The 27776-nt window shown below is 44.9% G+C and overlaps 1 protein-coding gene across 1 annotated transcript in view; it reads right to left on the reverse strand.

Annotated features, from left to right (window-relative positions):
* Nucleotides 1–2666: 2666 nt before the first annotated feature.
* The window catches only part of SELENON (selenoprotein N), a 28596-nt gene continuing 3486 nt past the window's right edge, over nucleotides 2667–27776 (reverse strand). The window contains exons 2-12 of the mRNA XM_054999240.1: nucleotides 24080–24197; nucleotides 20568–20701; nucleotides 19453–19665; nucleotides 18346–18470; nucleotides 15256–15393; nucleotides 14932–15013; nucleotides 13508–13696; nucleotides 10977–11082; nucleotides 9343–9455; nucleotides 7066–7167; nucleotides 2667–6112 (exon numbers count right to left, since the gene is read on the reverse strand). Of these exons, the coding sequence (XP_054855215.1) occupies nucleotides 5942–6112; nucleotides 7066–7167; nucleotides 9343–9455; nucleotides 10977–11082; nucleotides 13508–13696; nucleotides 14932–15013; nucleotides 15256–15393; nucleotides 18346–18470; nucleotides 19453–19665; nucleotides 20568–20701; nucleotides 24080–24197 (1491 nt within the window). The 3' untranslated portion in view covers nucleotides 2667–5941. The remainder of the gene's footprint in view (nucleotides 6113–7065; nucleotides 7168–9342; nucleotides 9456–10976; nucleotides 11083–13507; nucleotides 13697–14931; nucleotides 15014–15255; nucleotides 15394–18345; nucleotides 18471–19452; nucleotides 19666–20567; nucleotides 20702–24079; nucleotides 24198–27776) is intronic.

Raw genomic sequence — 27776 nt, forward strand, 5'->3', positions numbered from 1 at the left:
CCTTTGCCTTTCTCCGTGGCTCCCGGCACAACCCCGTGCTTGTTTACTCAGAAGCCAGCCGTGTTTGTGCGCAAAGGGATTTTTACTCCCGGGTGAAATGTGCGCAGGATTGCAGCGTCGGAGCCCTGCCCAAACCTTCTCTCGTTTCTGTTTAGTACAGTAGTTGCGGTTGTCAGGAGTACAGAGATCATGTGGAAAACAGCTGCTTTGGAAATGAAGACCGTGGCATTATATCCCACGCCCTCCCCAGTATCCACTCCACAAATCTCCAGGGATTTCCAAACCAAGAGTCCGCAACCCTAACAAGAAGCAGTTTTCCCCCTCCAATGCGTACTTATTTAAGAAACATATTTCACTTGCACTGTGTGATCCGCCTTGAGTATCAGTGAGAGGACTATAAATAAATGTTACAGGTTGCCTTTCCAGTGATGTGCTCAAGGTGGCTCAGGTGCTCACACGCATAAAGGAATGCACTGTTAAAATAAACCACTGTGTTCTATAGCTAGTACAAATTGGCATTCTTGGAGTCTCTCTACACAAGATGCCTGTGCACATGTTCAAGTGTTGGAAGATGCACTGTTAGCCAGAAGTGTAGTTTTGAAAGTCGGAAGAGATCGCTCCAAAGAGAACGAGTTCTCTCACAGCCCTCTGCCACCTCTTGTGTGCTGGACTCTCTTCTTCCGGAGTTTTTACTCTGCCACCATTGCTGCTTAAAACTTTGAATTAATTGAGTCTCGGCAGGGCAAAGGCTCCAGAAGGGGAGACGGCAGAGGGCTGTAAGAGAATCTGTCCCCTCAGGAGCGATCTCTGCCAGCTGTCTTTCAAAACCATGCTTCCCAGCTAACATTGTGTCTCCCGACAAATGAAGAAAATGTGTCAGATGACTTGTGTAGAAAGACTATTCATTGTTTCGTACTTGACTTTTTGTAGCATCTCCCTACTCCTGTCTGTCAGTTGCTTGCAATGTTAGGTATAAATGTATCAAGGCTAAGCAACATTTATTCTAGTGTGAGCTTTTGTGACACACATCTCACATCTCACTTTCTCAGAAGCAAATTTTCTCTTCATACATCTGAGGAAGTGAGGCTTGATTTAGAAAACCTTGAGCTGGAATAAAATTTAAGTCTTTAAAGTGCTAGTGTACTTCTGTTCAGTTGGACTTCTGTTGAATTTTGCTCGAACAGACTAGCATGGCTACCCCTTCCAGAAATGCAAGTTTTATTGAGCATCTCCTTTTTTGGATTTTTGTTGCTTTTAGAGCAATATCACTTAGATCTGACTTTTGAAACTGTCAAAATTAAGCTGTGTGCAATAAGAGAATGTGAATTTGGGATCTATTGGTAGTCTCTGACCCTGTGTACATTTTCTTAGAAGTCAGTCCCGTTGGATTCAATGAAATTTGTTTCTGAGCAAACATGCATGTTTAGGATTGAATTAATCTTTCCCAGAAACATGCCTTCTCCTGATCTCTGCAAGATAGATCAGAGGTGGCTATCATGCTGGCTAGATTATGAATGACTGATAGGCGGTGTTGTCTTTTAGTCAAAACACAAACTTCATGTGAATTATCAAGCTCTACCACCACATATATGTATCCTTTAGTATATGCTACAATTTCACTGTTGCCCTTCCCACCTGCTTTGCAATGATGATGTAAATTGTTGCCTCTTGAAATATAAAGCAATACACAAACATTTTTATTTTTCAGTTTTTTATTATTCAAAAAAACAGTGAGTGTAGTTGCTTCAAAGCAGCAATACTGAGGCCATTCTATTCAAGAATATACCTATGACGTTTTGTTAAAACACTGAGCTAATACTTGCTGAACTGGACAGTATGTTGCTACAGAAAGGTAGTGAAATGTGCTGTTGCTTATTTATGTAAAGCCTTTAAAAATAAAAAGTACTTTTAAACATTGTACTGAATGATCACCACCATATATACTAATGCTGAATTTCAAAGTAAACAGAACACATTTGTGGATTGAGGGGGAAAGGAATGCTCTTCATGAATTTAAAAATTAGATTTTTAAAAAAAGTTTACAAATTAAGTAGCTAGCACATTACTGGCCTTACAATTTTCTGCATTTTCACTGAAATCCCTTCAAATAACGCTAGATTAACTGTCCAGCACAACATTTCTACTATAATTTACAATTCTAACACTGACTAGAATGGAAACATTCCCAATGTAATATAGAACATAGTGTCTGAGAAGCTCATATCTTAAAACGACCTCTCTCTACAAAGTAAACTTATACCAAAAAACAAAAACCTTTTAAAAAAGTAACCGTTTTTTTTTTTAAAAAGAAAGAAGAGAATGAAATGACAGGCTCTTTCCCTCCAAATAGCAACTGTCAGAAATCAGGCCTGATCCATTCATGGTTTAAGATTAGACCATCACGAAGAACAGATGATTTGGAGGGAAAAGCCTTTTCAACTTCAGTCTCTTTGGGCTTATCAAAATACTTACAAAATCCTTGAAATATAAAGGGACTATAAATATGAAAAGCTTGGCATTTTAAAAAAGGCAAGACAGATTTTGTTTTAAAAGTCTATCACTAGAATAGATGAAGAGATTTTACACAAGAATGCTTATCAATTTTTGTTTAAACTGTCTTTCTTGGATGTAGGTTCTAGGGGTAGGTATCTGTACTGGTCCGAAGGAAAACTCAAGATCAAAAGTTATGAAAAAACCTTTTATTAAGCTCAACCAAAATGATATAGAAAATCTACGCATTTGTAATTCTGTTTAGGATTGCACTGTTAATCAACCAGAATATTAAAGGGTGAGGCAGATGTTTCAGGTCATGATCGGAATGGATTTGTCTACATGCTGTGTAGAATGTCCTAGTAGCTCAAACTCTTAACCCCTCACCCCACACAGAAATCCAACCTGCTGAAGAGTTCTGGAGTACTCAAAAGCTTGCATGCTCTTTTGTATCATTTTGGTTGGTCTTAATAAAAGGTATTACATGGCCTTTTGTTTCTGGAATATCCTTTCCCAAGGAAACATCTTGTGTTCATCTGTTGGCTCTTTACTTGCATGGACACCAATACACCTGTCCTTTGCAGCAGAAAGGCGTAAGATCTAGCCTTATCTTCTCCCTACAATACTGCTTAAGATATGGGCATGAGTTCTGAAAAGCAGTAGCATGCCATCTAAGAACACAGAGAACAGAGGTGGTGTTACGCCTTGCAGCAATGTCACAGGCACAGGCAATATGGGGGCTTGTGAAAGTAGTGCCATCACCATCCTAACGAACACCAAAGAGTCTACTTTTCAGTGGTAAAAGCCCTATGTTACATGCAGAAGATTCTCTGCTTCAACCCTTTGCATCTCCAATTAAAATGCTGTTGGGTTAGCAGGTTCCAGGAAATTCTCTGCACAGTTGGGGTAAATACTGCTAGGAGAGAGGGATGAATAGTCCGACACAGAACAGGGCAGTTTCGTATAATGAAACAGGAGCTACAGCTGTGGTGGGAGTTATTTCTATGAGTGTGGTTTAATGGTTAGGAATGGTGAGAAGAGCACACAAAAGGCAGTGCTTGTTGGAGCAATGCCACCTGAGTGGACTAGTAAAAAATTTGTGCTGTCTATACTGTTGGAAAACTAGTATGCCTGGGAAAGGCAGGTTGGCATCAAGAGGAAAAACTGATCCTTCCTTTTTGAAATCCGCAGAACAGCTTAGACGCTTCATTGATTCTCTGCTAATGATACAGGCTCGGTTCATACATAGCTCTGCCCTCTCCTGTTTCCACTTCCTTGTCTTCATGGGTGCACAGAGTAAATTAGTTACTTCTTGGCGCAGGCAACATTCAGCTTGCCATGACATTACCAAACTGGCAAAATCTGGCTAGACATTGGGGAGGAAGAGTTTGGAGGATCAGAAATGCTACACAAGAACTAATCCTTTGCCTGCCAATGTTTCATTCCCTTTTTTTAAAAAAAAACCCTCAGGACTTTAAGCAATTTCACTCCAATAGAATGAAACATAACACTGTGAATGCCCATTATTACATTGTAAATGCTTGGGGGGTGCTATTATCTTGTTTGAGGCAACAGTCACTGCTTAATGCTGGGGGGGGGCAGTGGGAAGACTTGAGTTCACATCCCCATCAGGTAAGAAGTTCCCTTGGGAGACCTTGAACTGGCCACTCTCTATTGCCTAGGGTTGTTATGAAGTCAAAATGGAGGAGGGGGAGAACTTCACACACTGGTCTGAGCTCCCTGGAAGAAATGATGGGATAAAAATATTAACCGTGAAATAGGATTCATAGTTTGAGGCCCTGGCCAGCCCAAAGGTAAGAGTGAAAAGGAGTGGTGGCTGTCACCATGGGGGCAGTGGGTGACCAACCCCTCTCCAACTAGTTGCTGACCAGGGACATATAATCATCCCAGTTAAACCTGGGGATTAAGGGTTAGAATTCTGCTTTAAAAGCAAATTTCAAAACCTATAACCAAAAGACCCTAAGTTTGAACTTGGAATAGATTTGAAGAATGGTGGAAATATGCTTCAGTTTGGGAAGCATGTTTTTGGTTTCTAATTCTGTTTTGTTGGATGGAACAGGAAACTGTAGCAAGAGAGAGCTACTGGTGTGTTCAGGGGGCTTGCTACTACAGGAAGCTCCACCCTGGAATTCTCAGAGTGCAGTAAAGTTCCCCCCCCCAACAATAGTAATAATTGCACTCATATACCATTCTTCTAGACAGATTAGTGCCCCACTCAGAGCAATGAACAAAGTCAATGTTGTTATTATCCCCACCATACAGCTCAGGAGCTGGGGCTGAGAGGAGCGGCTTACCCAAGGCCACCTACTGAGCTCATGGCAGTAGTGGGATTTGAACCAGCAGAGTGCTGATTTGCAACGCAACCACTTAACCACTATGGTACAAAAGCTCTAGTAATGTATTCTTCTTTTTAAAAGGTAGCACAGGGCCTTTTGGGATGATAGGGTTCAGGGGCAGGGGAAGAAAAGCAGTTAAGAGTTATGGTACTACCATCGATCAAAAAAGCCACATTTACTTTCATCCCTGGCATGAAACCTGAACCTCAAGGAGGCTCACGGCTTACCCATTTCTCTGCCAGCAGCTGTTTCAAAGTTGGGACCATCTGCCAATCACAAGTCCTACCAGACAAGGGCCCTGAGACCTAGTGCTGCTGTCCAAAGAGGCTCTAGTTTTAATGACAGAAACACCCTGCCAACACTATGCAAGCCATACCACTGTTTATGAATAGGAAAGGGCATCTTACATTTCAGGAGAAATGTCTACACTGCCTTTTGTGGCTTAACGCAAAAAATGCTAAATGGTAGTTTAAAGGATTCCTTGTCCTGCATTTATGCATCAGTCCTCTTCAACACCAGTGGGAGTGTAAGTGACATGCAGGACCTGACTTCTGAACTAGATTTGCCAATATGCATTCTGATCACAAAAGGTGCCTGTCATGGTGACCTGCTGAAGACAAATGGGGCTTTACAATGCAGAGTTCTAAAATATGAGGCTTCAGATACGTACAAGCAATTCAAGAGCCCTGAAAGAGACCAGGCTCCAGAGCAGGTGGAAAAAGATGATGAACACAGTCATGCTCAAACTTTTTGCTAACGTGATTGTTCGGTCTTTCCTTGAGATCCAGCCCCTTTATTCATCCCATGGTTCAGCAACCACAGTCCCACCCACTCCTTTATGCCCCATTGTCCCCAATTTTCTACCACAGACATCCTGAGGGCTAACTTCATGTAAGTCCCACAACTTGTTGATAAGAGCATGGCAACTTCAGCTCCTTCAAAAAAAGAATGCATGTGACTACAGTTGTTACCATTTCAGTTACTGAGAAGCCTTCTCATTCAAGAGCAGCACTCTGCGAGACAGCACAGAGAAAGAGGAGTGCCAGAAAACAAGAACTCTTGTATCTTTGGTGATCCGCAATTGCTTTCTTGAGTTAGGCCTGCAGGAGTGGTTTTGCTTTCTGAAGTCCTTCCTTCAGGAACTGGAGGTAGGTCGCTGTTGAGGGATCTTCAAAACTGGCAGAGAAACTGAAGATGCTGCTCTCAACTTCTTCTGGCTTCACAGAAGTAATATCCAGGAAGTAGTTGGCATTGATATGGTGTACCTGCAAAACAAGGGATGTGTTTAGGAAAACAAAAGCATTCCATACACAGACTATTTTCTCCCAGGAAGGCAATACTATTTCAATCTGGCAGCAGCTGCTCTCCCCTAAAAGGCGAAGTCAGCAAATGCCAGATTAAATGACACAGAGCAATTTTAAAATGACTAGAAACAGCAACTGAGGAGCTTCCACTTCCTTGGTCTAGGGCTCCCGCCGGCCATGAGAGCGTTCAATTAGCTGCAGATGCTTTGCTTAGTGCACTAAGGGGGCTTTTCAGAACCAAAAAAGAGAAATACTTGTTGGACGCTTAAATTCCTATTGCAACTATATGAGAAGAAGGCAACTGGGATCTTAACAGAAATCACCAATTAAGAAAAGAGGAAGGGAAACAATTCCATTTTGGTGAAGTCTAGATATAAGTTCCAATAAATTTTTTTAACAAGAATGTATTTCTGCGAGGATGAGACTAGACAGTTTCTTTCCAATCTTGTTTGATTAATTTTGTCCATAAGTTTACCCAAATCTTATAAAGCCTTATAAAGATATTATTGGAGGGAATTCTTCTAATGTCTAGTCCAGACTGCTACCAAGATATTTATTATCAGATACTTTTATAACAAGCTGACAATCTGATAATTCAGTAACTCCAGCCATGAAAAAGGGGGCATCCTGAAACCAATAATGGCTTCAACTCTAGAAGTCAAATCGTACCCCAACACTGTCATGCATACACGAGTGCTTCAATGGTGGAAAAAAAATCCACTTGCAAGTTAGAAAATCAAATTAGGTACAACTATGTCTTTGTAATCACACAGAACTGGAGTGTAGGTATTTATTTTCTTGTATATCCTAAGTTTATTTTATATAAACTGTTTTAATAATAAAAAATATTTTAAAAGAAAGAGTGCAAGACAAGCAAAATGAACTGAGATGCTGAAACGGAGCAAGGGCCGTACCACAGTCCCGTTGGGCAGGCAGATCATTATTTCCACGGGGAAACTATACTTCTCAAGATGCAGGTCTGCAAGTTTGCTGCTGAACTCGTTCTCTTTCTTGGCCTGTAGAAAATAAGTGCATGTTTTTAATTCTCACGTTAATTTTTTTTAAAAGCACTTAATGAAATGGCACTAGTTTCAAACAAGAATCAAGTCAAAGTGTTTTTTTTAAAACTGGTGAACTTGGCAATCACTTCTGTGTGAAAATATATGAAATTGTATTGGGAAATATTTTTTAACCTTGAAGTACAAGGACACGGGGATAATGCCAGGGTTTTGTTAAGGTCTACCCATGCTAAGCCCAAGGGATGATATAACACTTTCTTTAACTCAAAATCGCTACAGGTATAAATTTTTTAAAAAAATTGTTTATTCACATAATGTATATTTATAAATAAATAATAAATTATTTATTTATGATATGTATATTCCACCTTTCTCACTGAGACCAAAGGAGATTACATAGTATGGATCAATATGATCAAACACTCAAAACCGATGCCATAGGGTATGAATTGCAGACATTTGAATACAAGCAGAATCTTGCTGAAACAAGGCATAAGCAATTTAATATATAATATAGTAAAGAACACAGAACTAATAATAATAACGTTCAATATATATACAGCCCTTCAGGACAACTTAATACCCACTCAGAGCAGTTTACAAAGTGTGTTATTGTTATCCTCATGACAATCACCCTGTGAGGTGGGTGGGGCTGAGAGAGCTCCAAGAAGCTGTAACTGACCCAAGGTCACTCGTGGAGGAGCGGAGAATCAAACCTGGTTCTCCAGATTAGAGTCCTGCTGCTCTTAACCACTACACCAAACTACTTAGTAGGTACAAAGTAGTATAGTTCACAGTCCCTGTCCCTTAATGAAGCTTCTCCTCTGCACCATTTCCTTCCTGTACAGCCCTTCTCCGTGTGTAAGAAAGCCCTCCTGAATAGTTTGCAGAAAGCCCGGAGAGTTGGGGCCCTCTCAACTTCATCAGCAGGCCATTCCATAAGGTGGGGGCCACCGTACTGCTATAAAATAGCTGCTGTGTTGTCAAATGAGTGTTGCCACCATACTGGGGTAATTTTGACCCTACAATATCTTATATATTCAGTATTCCATTCACTTGAATTGAAACTGAAACTGACTTTTTAATGAAACCATCAACTTAAAAATGGAACACAACAGGTGGGCTGAAACACTACAGAACAGTCCACCTAATGTTACTGCAAGAGACACCATGAATGTATTGTCAGAATGTCAGTTTTCAAGCCACAGCTACGCCATGTTCTCCTGTTATAATCTGTAGTTATTTAGTTCTCTCCCTCCAGGCCAGGTGCTGCCCAGGCCGCCTATATCCATGGGAACAAAGAACTCTTATCAGCCCGTCCGACCTTGATGTCCTCGCCTTCCCAGGCCTTCTAGACAGGACTAAGGGGGGAGGCTGGGAAGGGGTGTTTGAAGTGTTGTTACTTTCGTTTTATGTGTCATTCTCAACAAAGCTTTGATTCAGCCAAGGGCCTCAAGTCCTTGGATCATGGACCCCTGTATCCTGAGCATAATCTTCCAATAAACCTTTTGAAATCAAGAGACCTTGTGCTTCTTGCAGAAGGGGGGAGACGAACTCTAGATAACTGGAATTCCATAGTCTGACATGTATGAAGTAATACTCTTAAGAGGAAAAAATCATGCTTTTAATACTGTTCCAAGGTCAGTTATGATCCTAAAGTCATTGAAGTCAAGTAATTTTCAAAGTATAGGACAGCCACACAAACTCAAGTTCTTCTCTCAAATTGAACCTTGACCACAATGAAAGCAAATGTAAATCTGACCATTCCTAGGTACACCTTAGAACTGGTAAATTAATCCCCTAAAGTTAAGTGGTGGTTGGGCGGGGTGGGGGGGAGGTTGCAACTGTTTTGGTTCTGGGAGATTACTATAAGGGAATCTGAAAAAATGTTTGAAGAAAACTTTTCCTTTAAGAAGCAGCAGCAACTTTGGTTTATTAACTTCTCTCACACACCCTTCAGAATCTTACGAAAGCTGTTCATGCAGCACTCTATTTAACTGGATGTTCTTCACTCAACAACACTGGCCTCGTTTTTTTCTCATGTATCTGGAAAGGAAGCTGGTGGGGAAGTTGCTGGAGCCTTAACAAGTTTGCCATTCTGGGTTTCTTTTGATGTCCACGTCCAAGTGACACCTCCTGCTATCCTCCAATCCATAGGAGTCAAATGCTTACCTGCAAGTCTTCCAGCTCCTTCACCAATGACCAGGTACTGATGAAACTCTCATTCAGCAAAGCAAGGATGGGCGAACTTTCCAGGACTGTTTCCCGGAGAGTTCGCCCTGAACCTGCCCAGAGACAGAAAGAAAGATGAGGATAAGATCAGGACAAATGCCAGTGCAGGTTCATGAAGCTTTCTCGAGTTAGAGCATCAGTCTGCACATCCACCTGGCAGAATATCCGCTACGTAAACTCTGACCTTAGATCTAGGTCTGCAGTCTCAGAAGACAGTGGTCACAGAATGAAGTTCATGGCTAGCGAGGACTCCGAAAATGGCCAGCAGGGTGAAGGAACTCAAGTCCCCTGAATGCTCCTCGGGGCTTAAACATGCGCAACTTCAATTTGCCTCGGGGAGTGTAGCTATAGGGCTTTAAATCTGTCATCTTCCACTCAGTTTTGCCAGTCAAAACCAGTCTTTCCGCTTTATAATTAGCATTTAAAAATGGGGGTGAGTGGCTGATGCGGGTACTTAAGGCAGTGAGTTTCAAACAGCAAAACCAAGTGGCGGCTGAAGGGCTAAACTCATTTTCCTGTCCTTGCATGCCCAGAGGCAAATGAAGACTCCGCAGGCCTGTAATTTGAGCTTTGGAAATGGAACAAGGTGGGAGATTTGCCTCTTGTCTTTTTTTGCCGCCATTCACAACTGACTTTGCTGCGGCAGCTCAGAGCGCACAGCATCACACCGAGTGCTTAGAGCAGCCCATTACCGGGGCAAAATTGTTGATGGGGAAGAGAGACCTACAGTAGAATTGTAGAAGAGTTACACCCTTCTACGTCGATGAAATCAGTGGGCTTAGAAGGGTGGAACTCTGCTTAGGCCAGCAGTGACAGCCTCCCCTGCTTCCTCAGTCTACTGCCTCTCTGGGAAGGCTCCACCCATTTTCTCCTGCTGGCCCCTGTGCCTGGACTGCCCTCCTCCAACCCCTACATGGCACCACCTCCCTCTCTTCCTGCACACCCCAAACTTACTTCTTCTGCAAAGACTTTGGATTCACCCCTTCACCACCACATCTGTTTGCATGACCCAAGTCATTCTCTCCCTCCCACATTCACCCCTAAGTGAGATCTCTGTTTTGTTTACAAATTGACCTCTTGCTCTGCTTTCTCATCCCACCTGCTCCCCAAGACAGCAAATTTTATTTTGGCTTCCATGCAGCATTATGTGACCGCCAACTTTCCTGAATCCCCCAAACCTGCTTTGGTACAATCTTTGGTACCCAAAGCAGTTTCAGGAAAAGCGCAGAAGAGAAGGGGTAGATTTCTGCACCACCAACCCATATTCTTGTAATTAGTTACAGACAAAAAACCCCAACAACAAATAATTTCTTCACTGGTCCATTGAAGTGCCTTATCTCAAGAGGGGAAAAGGGAGGACTGGGCTCTTAGCCACAACAGCTATACAGAACCTCCAAGCTCCAGGCAGCAGATTACTGAATACCAGTTCCAGGGGCAACGCTGGAAGAAGGACCTTCACGCTTTTTGGGACTCCTGGAAGCATCTGACCAGCAACTGAAGGAAACAAGAAGCTGGACTTGGGAGCTCGTTTGGCCTGATCCAGAGACGTAAAATAAAGCACCACAACCTCTTACCTCAGCATGACTGATCATCCAGTGCTCCCCACAATAGAATGGAATGCACCAATTTACTCTCAGATTTTGCTCTTTCAAAAGCTTGTGTGAAAGGAAGGTAGGAAACCTGAAAGAAGCAGAACAGGGACAAACGTTGTGCTATAGGTTTGTGTTAAAAGTGCCAATTTGGTACTTAGGGTACGGGTATATGGGGCAGGGATTGGCCCTGGCTCCTTGGGGTGTGTACAAATATGGGAAGACATGCGCACATAACAATATATGAATATTATATATACATATATATCCATTAACCAAAGAATTTAATGTGTTCTCCACTGTCTGAACAAACCAGAGAAACACTTTGTAATGTGACTATTTTAGAATCACTGATGTGGTCAGGGTTTGGGTGGTTTTTTTTAATGGCTAGTTTGTTGGCCAATATTAGAAACTGAAATTGAACATGTGTGTGTGTGTGCGTGCGTGTGATGGCAAACCCAAACTGTTGGGCTTTTATAAGGCAAGGACTGGTGGTGGTGGAGAGTGGTGTCAAGTCATAGCTGACTTATGGTGACCCCTGGAGGGGTTTCCATGGCAAGAGACTGAGGTGGTTTGCCGTTGCCTGCCCCTGCGATCCTGGTCTTTGTTGGAGGTCTCCCATCCAATTATTAACGCTTAGCTTCTGAGATCTGACGAGATCAGGCTCACCTGGGCTATCCAGGTCAGAGCCAGGACTGCACCCTTCAAAAAAAGCTTGGCTTAATGACAGTCTTAGAAGAGAGAACACAGAGGCAGTCGTGGCCATTAACTTAGATCACTTTAAAAGAGGATGGAGGCAGAGAAGTTCATCAATGTCTACTGTAGTCCCTATAGCTAAAGAGAACCTCCATGTTCACGAGCTCTCAGTGCCTGCTGCTGGGAGAGGCTTTGGCCTCTGTGCCCTGCTCTCATATGCCTTCCAAGGGCACCCGTCTGGCCACTAAGCGAAGCAGGATAATAGAAGTGATGGACCATTTGGCTGGCCCAGCAAGGCCCTTCTTAGAGTCTCTCTACACGTTACTAAGTATTTAGGGATGCTCAAGTGCAGGACTGTATGTGCAGTCCTCAATTCATATGCAGGCTGTTCTTGCTCGAGGCATGTGAATGCTGCTTTCATGGGAGCTCCCTTTGTGTGACTGTATCTGCAAGTGATTCTGAAGGGCAAAGCACCCATTCAGCTCTGTTTTTGCTATGAGAACAAGTACTGCAGGCTCCTTTGATTTGCCAGTTTGCATTTCTCTAAGGTATGAGAAAGTGTCAAGATCTGCATTTGGATGAATGGATGTGGGGGAAACTGGGATACCTTTAGCACCTGAGGAGCAGCTGGTATGAAAGGCGTGAATGTACTCACCAGGAGCAAACTGAAGTGTGACTGCGCAAGCGAGTGCATGGAAAGTTGGAGGCGGGGGGGGGGGGGCACGTGAAATGAGGTTCACTTGAGCATCCCTAGGTACTTAGTAATGTGTGGACAGACTCTTACATGCAGGCCCCTTTAAGAAAATCCAGTCTTAAACATTTGACTGCTGTAAGAACGTAAGGGCAGCTCCTGCTGGATCAGTCCAGCCTCCCGCTTCACACAGTGGCACTGTAAGGCCAAGACCTTCCCCTGAGGCTGCTGCCTGGCACTGGTACTCAGAGGCTTACTACCACTGAATGCAGAGGCTCCCTTTGCTCACCATGGCTAGTAGCCAGCCACTGATGGGACTGACTCTGTCTAATCGCCTTTCAAAGCCATCCATGGCTCTCAAACCATTTCTCCAAATGGCACAATTTTCCCACAGGCTTCTCCTTTGTTCCCAACCCCCAGAGACATATTAGATAGGAGGGAGGTTTCCAGCTGCCACAGGGGAATGTTAATTGCTCTCAAGCACCCCTGCTATAACTTCACTCTGTTCCTAGATGCTGAGCCACATGCGGTTTGCATGTTTCTTGCTGATAAGGGAAGTGCTGCCTGGAGACTGCAGCGTGCCCTGCCCATGATGCTCTCAGAAACACCGTCAGTGCAGGGCTCTTTCAAAAACGGCAACAGGGAGGGACTCAAGATAGGGGAAGGATGGATGACGTGGCTCTTAAAGCTCCAGCTGTGCTCAAGAGATCTGAGCTCTGTCACGTTTCCAGGGTGACCTCAGCCAACCTCTGCATCAACAAATCAAAAAGACGGACTGTGTGCATATTTAAAGGGGTGCTGCGCCTTGGATAAAACTGCAGAGATGTTAGCAGATACTGAAGTGAAAAACATGGTCACTTTGACAATCCCAAAATAAAACTGGGAGGCTCAGTGAGTTAGTTCTTTCATACCAGGCACTAACAGAATAAATCAACCATGCAAGTTGGATCCTGAGGATCCATTTCTCTAAAGACGGTGCTTTCCCTGGCACAAAGAGACTTCCCTGATGCAACAGGCTTGATGAGCAGTTTCCACCAGAGCAGGACTCCTAACATGGAGGGGTGGGGTGGCTGTTCACAGCCTATGAAGTTAACCCCTGGAACTCAAAACATTGGGAAGGCTCTCATACTTTCTTAAATGGATACATAGCAACTTCCAGCTTGCGGGCTGCCTCTTCCCAAGTTATTTCTTGCTTCCAGGTGATCTCTTCAAATATGAATTGAATTGGTTCCCCTTCAGGGTCTCTGCTGTCAATCACATTCCCATTTTCATCGTGGATCAGAGAAGGGGTGGATGGTCCCAAAGATTCCAACTCCATCTACAAGACAAGCAAATAAACCCTTTTAACACTCCCAAGATGCTGCACCAGTGACTAGTATGTAAAAGTAGCCATGCTGGATCACACCAGTAGGCCATCTAGTCCAGCATCTCGTTCCCAGCAGTGGGTAGTAAGATGGCACAAGGAAGTCTGTACACAGACCACAGCCCTCCCCTGTTGACTGCTTCTCAGAAACTGATAATCAGGGACATTCTGCCCCCCTCAGCTATTATGCCTACCTTCCATAAATGTGTCCAATATCCTTTTAATCCCTGCTCCCATCTAAGCTCAGTAGCCATCCTCACATCTTGTGACACCCTCTGTGTGAAGCAATGCTTCCTTTTGTCTGCCTTGAATTCTGCCAAAATTGACAACAGTTTCCTAGGATACCCCTCACAAGTTAAGTATTATGACAGGTGGAAGACACAAAAATTGCTACAGGGGACTTCCATGCAGGTTACTGCCTTATTGTCCTGCATTTTCCTAGGACACTTCTGCTGACAAGATTGTGACCAATCTTGAAACCACAACAGATGTAGGAAAACACATCAAGCCACAATTAGCATGGCTCCCTAGTTGGCTTGCTTCCACAGCTTCCTAGTTGACTAGACAAGCTGCAGCTTAACTGTAAGGATGGAATGGGGGAGGCTGCACCTTTGCAGAGGGGTTATGGCTCAGCGGTAGAACACCTGCTTTGTATGTGCAGGGTCCCAAGTTCAGTCCCAGGAATCTTTAGTTAAAGGGTCAGATAAGAGATGATGCTAAAGGCCTCTGCCTGAGACCCTGGAGAGCCACTGCTAGAATAGACAGTACTGACCTTGACAGACCAACGGGCTGGCTTAGTAGACACTTTGCACCCATTTGCAATCATACATGCAATTTACTTTATTTATTTTTAAACAATTTATGCTGCCATCCTAGGGAAACAGCTCAAGTCATTTTACAAAATCAAACATAATTTTAAAAATCATTAACATATGAAAACTTATTAAAACCCAGCACAGAAATTTCTTAGACATTTATACTATTTTGGCATTTTGGAATAATTTTATATGTTAACTAAGTTATAATTGATGCATGTTATTTTGCTAAATTAGTTAATTAAGTTTAAGTTTGATAAAAAACATTGCATATCTTAATTTCCCCCTTAAATTTCTGGGTTATTTTAAAGACGTGGCTTCAAAATTTCCAGAAATGTTACATCTCTAAGCCCGAATGAGCTCCTAGTTACAGACCTGAGGGAGGTATCCTATGTCCACCTCCATATTGCTGCTCTCTCGGGCCCCATATAGCCATTCCATGTCTACGTTGAGAGACCTAGAGAGAAAAACCAGCACAGTGAAAAACAAGCATTCAGCACAAACCATATACGCTGAAACAAGAAGCTTTGAGCCTGCTTCAAACTGTGGGCCCAATCTTATTCCAGAAGCAAACAATGCACGAAACTAAATCTCAGATTCTGGACTTACACTAGACAAGACAAGCCAGCCTTGCATACACTGTATACATGGAAACTTTGTACGCTCAGCTCTGGCCAGTTGATAGCAACTCCCCCTTACCTGTTGTTAGGGACAGCCAGCTTGAATTCCCGAACATGGGAGGAGTCTTTGGAGAGGACGATAGAGCCGGTGAATTGTGCAGGGGAAAACCAGAAGGGGAAATCCGGAGGCTCGTTGAGCTGGAATTCAGCATGGATCCTGGGCAAGAGGCAGAAATCAGCCAAGATGCTCTCTAAAAGGGGGACTGAGCCAGGCACAAGTTGGGCATCAACTTGTGGCTGAGAGCTTTAATTAATATTTTTTTGTCTTTGAAAATGGATGACAGGCCCAGGTGGGTATGCAATAGTTTTATACTGACAGCCAGTCTGTTGCAGTGGGTAAGAGCAGCAGGACTCTAACCTAGAGAACCAGGTTTGATTCCCCACTCCTCCGCTTGAAGCCAGCTGGGTGCCCTTGAGTCAGTCACAGCTTCTTGGAGCTCCCTCAGCCCCACCCACCTCACAGGGTGATTGTCATGAGGATAACAACAACACACTTTGTAGTCTGCCCTGACCGGGCATTAAGCTGTCCTGAAGGGCAGTATATAAATCGCATGTTGTTGTTGTTGATGTTATTATACTGGACCATATTCTGGAATCCCACATACTTTGCCTCTATCAGCATTTGCTTGCTTTGAAATCCTGCAGTTTGGGGCTGTAAATGCTGATCTGGTATTCTGTGTTGGCTGTTCTACTAGGATTCTAAGGCAGCAGCTTCCTCCATGGCTGGTCACAAGTCCTGGAGCTCCATCTGGGAGCAGGTGTCTATCTAAGTGGGCCACTGTTGGCTGGCATCCCTGGGCTCATTTCATTCCTACCCCACTCCTGTTCCCAAAAACACACCCTTTATTATAAGCCGTGGACCCTTGACAAATTGCTGCAGCTCATCCTACCTATGCTGGCCTCACCTCCTCTTTCAGCCAGTGCAATACTTTGGCTACGCAGCAGGGATCCATTCTGTTCCTATAGCGTTAAGCTCTCCACCATTCCTTCATCCACACTAGTTTGGGAAGAAGCAGAGAGTCTGGAGCCAAAGAAAAGATCCTTTCACCTGCTGCAATGCCAAAAACGCTCTATATTCTGCTCCCGGCACCCAAACAAATAAATTAATTAGTAGCCTCCGGGAATGACTACTGTAAAGCGCTCTGCATGGGGCTGCCACTGAAGATAGTCCAGAAACTGCAGCTGGTACAAAACACAGCTTGACCACTAGCTGGACCTGTCCACCATTTACATATTAGATTTGTCCTGAAAGCACTCCACTGGTTGCCTATTCATTTCTTACTTCAGTCCAAGGGGCTGGTTATTACCTATAAAGCCCTTCACACCTGTGACTCACATATCTGCAGGATCACCTCTCCCATTATCGCCTACTGCAACAGCCCCACTCTGTGGAATGAGGTTTATTTAAAAATTCCCTCTTGCAAGACAGGTGAGATCAGCCTCTGTCGGCTCTAGAGCCTTCACGCAGTAATGGACATAACCTGGAGGAATGGCCTTCTAGAGGATATCAGGAATTCTCCCCACTCTGACGTAACATAACAACGTTCGATTTATATACTGCCCTTCAGGACAACTTAATGGCCACTCAGAGCGGTTTACAAAGTATGTTATTACTATCCCTGCAACAGTCACCCTGTAAGGTGGGTGGGGATGAGAGGGTTCTGAGAGAGCTGTAACTGATTCAAGGTCACTCAGTTGGCTTCAAGTGGAGGAGTGGGGAATCAAACCTGGTTCTCCAAATTAGAGGCCTGCCACTCTTAAACACTGTACCACTCTACTGGTCTTTTCAATCTTGCAAAAAGCCAAGCATTCAGGCGGGGATTTCTATGAATGTCAAGGGGTCTGAAGTAGTTTGGCCTTGAAATTATAGTACAGAATGGGTCTCTGGTTGTGTGATTTACTTTATTTATTTAGATTCCATTTTTCTCCCCAAGGGAGACTAAAAGTGGCTTATAACTAGAGATGGGCACAATCCAAAAAAAAAAACCCCATTAAGCTGTTCGTGGATCTGGGCCGCTGCCGAACCCAGGCCACCGATTCTAACCGATCAAGTCCCATTTCCGATCTGGAATCGGGGAGGCCAAAGCGGGAGGGCGCCCCGCTGTTTCCAGCGATATAGGAATGGTGGTTGGTGGCAGCGGCCACCAGGCCTGGCGGGCAGGGGGAGGCGGCAATGAGCCGCCTCCCTTCAGGGAGGGAGGGGACATTCACACACACAGTGTAGAAGGGGGGGGGAGTTTTTAACCCGGCAACGAGCCGCCTTCCCTCAGGGAGGAGACATTCCCAGGGCCGGATCTACGGTTGCCAGCACCCAGGGCAACCATAGTCAGGCTCTTGTGCGCGTGCACGTGCTCCTGGGTCGCCCCCCCCCACCCGCCCACGCAGCAAGCTGGCTGTCCCGGTGAACTGCGAAGCTGGTGGCAGCTGGTGGCAGCGCCCATGGCTTCAGAACATCCCCTTCCCCCTCCCTCCCCTGGGTTGCTGCTCCGTGGTTGGAAGGAAGCCTGCTAATCAAGGAAAGCTGGGCTTCCATTCGTGTTTTGAGGGCGACAGAAGGAGGGCAAACACAGCTCATTCCCCTGGCTCCGTTGCCCCGGGAATAAATTACTGGCGCCAGTGTCTGCAATTCCGAACAGAAACCGATACATCCAATCAAGTCCCGAACAAGCAAACCCCTGACTGCTGGATTGGTTGCCGATTAGCTGAGTCACGATGGCGCAAATGCCAAAATCGGGGGGGGGGGGGGGGGGGTGAAATCGTAATTCAGATCATGCCCATGTCTACTTATAACACCCTTCTGTCTTCTTCCTTTTATCCTCACAACAACCCTCTTGCAAGGTAGGCTAGACGAGGTCCAAAGTCACCCAGGAGTTTCTACAATGGAGTAGAGGTTGGAACCTGATTCTCCCAGATCCTCGTCTGTTACTATACAGAATGGTGGAGATAGAGTAAAATGGTTTTTTGTTGTTTTACCCCTAATTATGGCTTTAGATAACATTGCATGCTGAGTAATTTCTGGAAACAGGTGAGCAAAAGATCTCAAGAAACAGATTTGCAGCAGTTCTCACTGACAGCTGTCCTGCCCCCTCCCATCAATATGGGACTTTACCTGAAAGCTATCTTGTAGTAGAACTCAGCCACTGCTTGAAGGCAGGCAACTGCCCCCTGAGGAGCGAAGCGGGTTTTCACAAACGGCCGTGAGTGGAACATACTCAAGAGCTTGTGAATGATGATCTACGGAAAAGAAGTATATAGTACAGGAGGTAGTCAGTCAACAGAAGAGCTGGGACCTATTCCCTGCCAAGGCTGGGTTCGGTAATTAGCATCCCCAATCGGAAAGAGAAAGGTCATCTTCTCTATTTTCTTGGCCTCTCACAATAATTTATAGCCTCGGTCATCTTAAATATTTCTTACAGTAATAGAAGTGTTGTTGGACTATAAAACACCATAGCCAATATTTCCAGATTACAACAGCCAAGGCCTGGAAATTGATCTGCTCATTCCCAGCTGTGCAGTTTTTTCTCCTGCTGCATTGATTCAAGATATTTCTCTCGCTCTGATTTAGACAGCACTGTGCTCAAAATAACACATGCAAGGCAGGCACCCCTTTCCTGCCCTCCAACAGAACCCTCCTGTTCTCAGACTAGAAAACTATTCAAAGTCCAGGATTTAACGACGCACCTTGTATATCTAAACTGGGCTCCTGAAGACCAGGCTTAGGTGCCACTCAAGTATGCCCTTTACCAGACACCCCATCCTCAATCAACACTTTGGAGAGAGCCATACAGACCTACCTTACAGGACTGTTGTAACTATTACTGAAACAGTGTGCGAATACTCACAGCAGGAGGGGAAACTGAGGGAAGATGGCTGCCAACCTGCAACATCTGGGTTGAGCCTTTTCTCTCTCCTGCTGCAGGTATTTACAGTCTGGCTGTGGCTGGGCCACAAGCCAAAGGGCAAGAGCCTAAGGGCTCTTTGTCCATGGATTATAGCCTGTAGTCTTGCCAGTTGGATTCACCTGGAAAACATCTTGTTTTCCAGTTTTCTAATTCTGTTTGCAAATTTGTTTATTTCTTTATTTATTTTGGTAAGCCACTTTGGGTCCCCACCAGGAAGAAAAGTGGGATAAAATATATCAAACAAATAAAATAACATAGTCATTTGATAACACTATATAATTGCTTGTTCTTTAATAATAAACAGAAAGCGTTACCTCTTTGCCCTTGGGAGCCGGAGGGTAAAAACGGTTATTGGGAAGGTATCCAGTAAAGATGTTTAATTCACTGGGAATTATCCACCAAGGATCAGCCAGTTCTAGCTTATTCTGCGGGGGCAGAAAAGCTTTGAATTGCTGGGCATGCAGCGTGTTCTTAGGGGAAGCTGGAGCGGTCCAATTGCGAAGCCCAGAAAGGGCAATGTGTGAAATCTGCAGGTACAGGAATGTTCATTAGTAAACACCCCAACCAAACTGGTTTTGACTTAGGAGGGGCCAGTTTTCCAGGAGGGGGTGGCCGCTCTGCTTGTGACTTCAGCCCTAGGCTATCCCAAGGCCCAGGTCCTCAGTCTAGGATCCAGCTTGCTGATTTACACACAATCATTGTCAAAGTCTGCATATCCCTAAAATTACCGGAAAAAATCTCACAGGCAATGTGCTAAATTATTATGAAGTGTAGAATTATCAATAGATGAAAAGAATTTTCCATTAATCGTCTATCTTTAAAAATTGATTATATTTAAATAAACCTGCAAATTATCAAACTTGTTTATTAATTACAGACAACAACAGAAAATAAATAACAAAATACAAACTTCGAACTTGATGTTTAATAAACTAAAGCTCACTGGTTCAAATAAAACAACCACTGTCGTTTGACATGATACATAATATAGAGCCCAAATCAGGAGACTAAAAAAATCTGTGCTTTTATTATCCATCTTCTCCTTACTCTTGGTTCCATGGTACAGGGAACTCCAGAGTTTGGTCACAGCAATCCAACGATGAGCACAAATCATGGTTTCTAAAAATACTTCCAGCCATGGTTTCTGATTCTGTTTTGCTTGTCAAAATTCAAGTATGGCTCATCGGTTCCGACATAAATGTTAATTAACCATGGCTTTGGTAGAAGCATTGTATGTGTTCTTTTCTCTTCCCTATTCCGGTAACACAAATGAACCAAAAACACCTTTCAAGGAAAAAACAACAACCAACTGTGCCCATTAACTCACAACTCCATTGAATAAATTGGTCCTCTACAGATTAATCGACTAGCATGTCAGTTGATTAATGAACCTGTTAGGATTCGCAGCCTGATTAAATATGATACTCACTCCAAGGAACCCGTCCTTGCTCTTTGTCATGGTTTCCATTAACAGAGGCTGGAATTTTGCAACGACAGAGAGCATCTCTCCATTGGGATCCAGCACCTCCTCTTCTTCCTCAAGGGCAGAAACAGGAGCAATGCCTGGACAGAGCAAGAGTCACATCATGTTAAAGGATCTCACTTCGCCTCTCCTGTCTGTTGCACCATCCATAGTCTTTCGGACACATGCTCAGATGCTGCAGAAATCTGCAGTTACTGCAGAGCATTTCAGCTCCTTGCACACACTTCATTAACCTTCCCAACCAAGGGGCTCTAAACTTTTAGAAAACTTGGTTAATGAAATAGTTCACACCATGAGTTGACACAGGGCCAAGCTACAAGTGACGAATGACACTTGAACGGCAAGTGTATTCCTCCCTGTTCGCTTGCCCTCCACTCGATCCACTTGCCCTTCAAGTGTCATTCGTCACTTGTAGCTTGGCCCACAGTCAGAAGCTAGACTGGGTAAATCTGGGACTGCAGCAGGGATGCACTATGCAGCTGTATTGTGAGCCTCTGCATAGTGGCTCACAATACAGCACAAACCCCAGGAACCGCACATGCCACAACAAAGCAGCTGGGAACAGAATAAACATTGGTCTGCGGCATGTGCAGACTGAGCCACAAAGGCAAATCACTCAATCCCTTCACAGCAACCAGCACTAAGACTTAAAGAAACTCACTCTGACATCCAGCTGTGTCACTCTACCTCCATGCTCTAGAGGGCAGCAGCAGGCTGACGTTTACAGGCTTCAGCCCTTCTTTAATCAAAGCTTAACTTTTTTTCAGGACGTGGTCTCCCTTTGACTGTGCAATGGTACGTGCGAGTCTGGCATTCTGGTGAAGCATTCAATGTGCTGCTACACGGCACGTTCTAAGGGGAAATGTTAAGGTACAAACGGCCAGCCAGAAGTCTCAAGCCGCCATCCGACCCCTGCTGGTTCCATCTAGGTCTTCCTTCACCACCTCGTGCCAGTCTGAAGGCACATGCTGCCACTCTTAACTGGTAAGCACTCTTCGAAACAGGGACAGATGGCAACTAGGCATTTCAGCTTGGGGAACCAGGCTCAGCTCTGCTCAACTGCTTAAACTGGGGAGAAGTGGCTGTACCCGATTTATTGCATTTGTATCCCAACCATGCTCCCAGGAGTTCAGAGCACTGTGCATGGTTCTCTCCTCCTTTGCTTTATTCTCACAACAACCCTGCAAGGTAGGTTGGGCCGAGAGGGTATGGCTAGTCACATGGGTTCCCCCTGGTCTATCTAGTCCAACACTCCAACTGTGACACCACACAGATATGACACGCTTGCCCAGGGGACCCCAGCCCCCAACCACCTGGGGCACAGCGTGGACTCCAGGGCTAAAATAGCTGGATGTCACATGCCCAGATAGCAGCTGCCTTTTCTTTGTGTCGGGCTCTGTAGCACAGGAGTCAGGTAAGGATCCGGGAGTCCCATGTTCGAATCCCCACTCTACTACGGAAACTTGCTGGGTGCCCTTGAACAAGTCCAGGGACAGATCGGAAGGGAGAAACAGCCTGGAAACTGGTCCCAACCCCAATTCCAAGTGAGTGGAAGACAAGCATGGGCTGAATCCTCACATGCATGCTTACTTTGGGTACAACTGGATGAGCTGCCCGAGCAAACTGGCGGGAGCTCTCCAGGTAACCAAGAGGCAGAAGTGACCTCAGGTTTCTGTGCACAAGAGGAGACTTCAGAGACCTGAGCTGCTGCCTTAGATCTTGGCAATGGCTTTGGCCACGTTGCTGTAAAGCTGGATCTCTTGTGTTCAGCCGTTCGCAATCCCCGTTAAGCCCCAGACAAAGACAAGGCCTGCAGTTTCACAAGTCTGACAACAGATTTAAGAAAAGCGGCCTTTTGTATGAGATGTGTCTGTGGCATAAGCCCTTTGAAAAACACAGAAAGCTTAGCTGTCCCTCGTCGGGTAAATCGGCCTAGAGCTTGAGCAACGAGAGAATCAAAGCATGAGCCATTACACGCTGCGGGTGCCACACACCCACACACACGCATCTTTTGCTTCTGTGTGCTCCAAGGAAGGATTTTCGTGTGAAGCCACCAGGTGGCAGGTCATTCACATGCCAAAAAGGGGAGCTTAAGATGCTACAGTTGGAAAATGACTTCAGCAAAAGCTTCTCCGTGCTGATATTGCTGCATTACCCACTCCACGGTCCCGTAAATAGCCACTCCAAGGAGCACAGAGACCAGCTATTGGGTAGCTCTTAACTGGTGCTTTCAAAGAGTCAATCAATCCTCGACTTATTCTGGGGAGTCCCTAAAAGATAAGACTATCGAAGCTATGCAAATAGCCCGGGTAGCCACTTCTCAAAGGAACATTCCCCAACCCCGTTTACTTTAAACAGTTTTGTAAGCTGCTCAGGGTCCCCACTGGCATGAAAAGTAAAACATATCTAAATAAATGAATACATTTTATTTATCAGTTTCATTAGGCACAGGTCATCCTAAAAGTGAGGCTTTCCATCGTATGTGCACATAGCTAAGGAGGCGCATGTGCAACCATCACGCCAGATATAAATAGCTGAATACTCATTTCTCCCTGCCTCACCTGTGAGGCAGCCCAGAGACCTCATTTATGTAATTAACAGTGAGGATCTGCGTTATGAAGGAGTTAAGAGAAGTCAATGAGGACCAGAGAGACCTGGGTTCAGAGACTAAACTATCTGGTAGATTTGTGGCCCATTGCAACCTTAATTACTTCACACTGGGCCGTTGGGAGAATAAAACTGGGGTAGGAAAACTGGATCTCCTTGATGTAAGGGTGCAGTAGATGGTTATGGTAGTATTAGCAGCGCGCCTGACCTGGTATGCTTTGAGATGCCCGAAAAAGCTGGGGATCAAGCCATTCCTCGCCCTCAGAGATAATAATTTGGTGTGATAATTTACAATAATTTGGTGTGATAATTTACAATGCATAGTATATTACTGCACAATTCTCCAAGGCCTCCAACTGGCCACTGTGGGAAACAGAATGCTGGACTTAATGGACCCTTGGTTTAATCCAACAAGGGCTCTTACGTTCACTTGAGAATTCTACCGCTGCTTTACTACTCGGAACACTTCTGACAACAGTTCCATCTCTGCAAAGTTCACACTTCCCCAGTACTGGTTTGATAAACATCCAATTTAGCTAATATTGGAAGAATCAACACTAGTTCTTTGGCACGTCCAAAGAAACGTTGGTTTTAAAAAGGGGAATGAGGATATTTTCAGAATTCGGAACAACAACAACAACAACCATTTCCTGTGAAAGAGCCGGCTTTAGCAGAATTCCTCTCCTTTCTTGAGGATGGGCTCCCTGGAGAAAAAAGGGTCCAAACCAGTACATACAGGCAGGAATGATACCAAGACTAGACAAGCTCTGGTCTGACAACTAAGTTAAAGAAGCTGCCTTTCAAGGAATATTGATTAGATCTTTGTGTTTTTAAGGTGCTTAAAGGCCTACCAGTGAGTTTCTCCGCAATTGGCTTGAACTCTTCAGGGCTGATGTACAAATCGTTGTTTGTATCCAGGGAAGAGAAAAGAAAGAGGCCTTCATTCCCCAGAGATTTCAGAGCTGTCTCCTGATTGAGAAAAAGACCGAAAAGAAAGATCTGTGAGTGAAGGTTAATGAAATAAACCACATCCTAAACAACCAGAGCTCAAAGAACACTCATTCTGCTATGGCACCAGTAAAGCCGCCTGATTTCTCTAGTATGCGCGACTGCAAGCAGGAATCTATTTCATCAGATGCATGAAGCAGACTGAGAAGAAAGAACAAACACATATATATGCTACAGAACCAACTGCCTTCTATCAGTGATCCCGCCTAGCTCAGCATTGTCTATTTTTGACAAGCAGTGCCCAAGACTTGGACAGAAAAAATTATTATTATTTTATTTATTATTATTATTATTATTTATTTTATTGATTCATTTTCTAGCCTGCCCTCCCTGTGAATGGGCTCAGGGCGGGTTACAGTAAAATGCTCAATGAGCATTAAAACATATAAATACATTTAAAAACCAGAAAACACCACAAATACATACAAAACAGCATTTTGGATGGTCGGCCCCTTCCAATTTCCCCAATCATGGGATAAAACAAAGCAGAACAGAAGGGGTGGGTGGGGCCACAGTTTATAATAACCTGGTGACTGCGCTTTTATAGAGAGGCAGATGATTACGTTGCCCCCCTGGCGGGAGACCAGTAGGGAAGCTCCTAAAACGATCAAAGACTGGCCTCAACCGTACGCCTGGTGGAACATCTCTGTCTTACAGGCCCACTGAAAAGATGTAAGATCTTGGCGGGCCCGGATGTCCTCCGACAGAGAGTTCCACCAGGTTGGGGCCAGGACTGAAAAGGCCCTGGCCCTGGTCGAGGCCAGCCGGGCCTCCCTGGGGCCGGGGACCACCAGCAAGTTCTTAATTGCTGATCTTAATGCTCTCCGGGGTACATCTGGGGAGAGGCGGTCCTGCAGATATGCTGGTCCCAGTCCATTAAGGGCTTTAAGGGTTAAAACCAAAACCTTGAACCTAATCCAGAATTCGACGGGGAGCCAGTGCAGCTGCTGCAGGATGGGAGTAACATGTGCCCTGTATGGTGTGCCCATCAGGACACGTGCAGCAGCATTCTGGACCCACTGTAATTTCCGTGACCTGGACATGAATAAAGAGGAATCCAGTATCACTCCAAGACTCTGGACCGATGAGACAGGCGTTGACTGCGCCCCATTAAAGGTCGGGAGCCAGATTCCCAAATCTGGCAACCCCCAGCCCAAGTACAGGACCTCCATCTTTACCGGGTTCAACTTCAGCCAGCTCTGCTTTACCCATCCAGCTACAGCCTCCAAAGCTTTTACTAGGACATCAGGGGCAGAGTCAGGCCAGCCGCCCATCAATAGCAACTGAGAGATTCCTCCTGCCTTCCAAAGCCCATGAGGAGTGAAATGTGTTTGCGTTAGCTGGCCTTGTCCCAACTTCCATCCATTTCCAAGGGGCTCCAGGAAAAAGAGTTCCTATTGAACTTTAACTGCAGTTTATATTCTTCCAAGTGGAGTTCACAGCTGTTAGAAGGCTCAAAAATCCTTACTCTATTTGGTCCATTTTGAGGATTTTAAAGTGATCTGGGGAAATCCTATAAATACAGCAAAAGGAGGGGATTACCCTCCGATGAAGTCACTACAATGCTAGCAAACTAGAATATGGGCTCACACACTAGGGTTACTTTTTGCAGTCTGCCACCTCCCATGTACAGCAGGAGAGCGTAGCTCCCCACCCAGCACAAACACCCGCGGAAGGAGAATGAGGTTCTGTCCTTCCGTGATGCCAGCTGCGGTGACTCTGTGTGCCATTAGCGTTCCCGCTGCTCCCCATCTCGTTTATTTTCCATCTGCTGCCTGCTAGCCTAAAAGGATGTTAATGCTGCCTGGAAGGCTTTGCTCTTGTCAATTATAGCCAGAAAAAGCACTCAAGTGCCTTGTAGGGCAGATCCAAGACCCCATCAGGCAGATCAAGAGTTAGCAACAGTCATGAAGATGGGATTCACAAGAGCTGAAAGCCAAGAAAGAGCCGGAGACCTTGCCCGCGAGATTCTCACAGCCAAGAACGGGCACTACGTAAAAGCTACTGCGAGTCAATCGCTTAGGAACAAAATATGGCATTTACTGATGCCTAGAAATGACATCAGGAAAAACACCAAAAAATGTTATACCATTTATTTATTTATTTAAAACACTTATTACTCTCCATTCCTCCAAAAGTGCTCAGGGCAACTTACAACATAAAATCAAAAACAGCAATTAAAAGCAAAGTTAAAATACCTTTAAAATGTTGTCCTAAATAAAACAGACTTCATCTGCCTTCTGAAACTAGAGAGTGAGGGGGCCAGGTGCCCGTCCTTAGGGAGATTATCCCACAATTGTGGGACTGTCACCGAAAAGACCCTCTGCCATGCACCCACCAACCGAGCCTCTTTGGTTGATGTGACAGGCAGGAGGGCCTCTCTCTGTGATCTTAACTCCAGGATAGGAATGTATGAGAGAAGATGTTCCTCCAGATATGCTGGTTCCAAGCCATGTACGGCTTTAAAGGATAGAGCCAGCACCTTGAATTGGGCTTGAGAACAGATCAGTAGTCAGTATAGTTGCTGCAATATTGGGGCCCCATGTTCCTGACAGCCGGCCCCGACCAGCAGTACAGCTGCAACTTTCGGCACTAGCTTCTGCTTCCAAACCATCTTCAAGGGTAGCTCCAAGTAGAGTGCATTGCAGTAGTCCAATCAAGACGTAACTAAGGCATGAGTTACTGTAGCTAGATCCGACTGAACTGGGAATAGATGCAGCTGATGCACCAGGTGAACTTGGGCAAACACACTTGGAGCTACCACAGTCACATGGCTTTCTAAGGTGACCACTGTGTCAAGTAGTACTTCTAAACTGTGAAACTGACTTTTCAGAAGGTGTAATCCCATCCAAGATAAGGAAGATCTTACATTGCTGGTCAGCCTTTTTACTACCCACAGAACCTCTGTCTTCTCAGGATTAAGTTTCAGCTTGTTCACCCTCCTCCAGCCCATTACTGACTCCAAGCACTGGTCCAAAACATTAACGGCATCCTTGGAATTAGATGGGAAAGAAAGGTATCACCCATATATTGGTGACACTGCAGCCCAAGCCTCCCAATGACTTCTCCCACTGGCTTCATGTAAATATTAAATAGCACGAGGGAGAAAATCAAGCCCTGAGGGACTTCATAGGTCAATGGCCATGGGATAGAACAGGAGTCCCCCACCATCTTCTGAGACCAACCAGATAGGATTTGAACCACCGTAACACAGTGTTTCTCAGTCCCAGGGTCACGAAGCGACTCAGAAGGATACAATGGTTGATGGTATCGAAGGTGCTGAGGGATCCAGCAGGACTAGCTGGGTTACACTCCCCCTATTTAGTTCTCACTAGAGGTCACGAACCAAGGCGACCAACGCGTTCTCTGTTCCAGATCCCAGCCTGAATCCAGATTGAAATGGATCTGGATTTACAAAAGTATCCGTGGCCAGAACCTCTGATGTCTGCAAAGGAGAGCAAATTCACACTACCCAGCATTTGCCTTGACCGGATAATAAAGGTGAACTGCCGCTGCTGTTGCAGGTACTGGGTGTATCTA

The sequence above is a fragment of the Eublepharis macularius genome, chromosome 15 (genome assembly GCF_028583425.1).
Source record: "Eublepharis macularius isolate TG4126 chromosome 15, MPM_Emac_v1.0, whole genome shotgun sequence".
In the NCBI taxonomy this organism is placed as follows: Eukaryota; Metazoa; Chordata; class Lepidosauria; order Squamata; family Eublepharidae; genus Eublepharis; species Eublepharis macularius.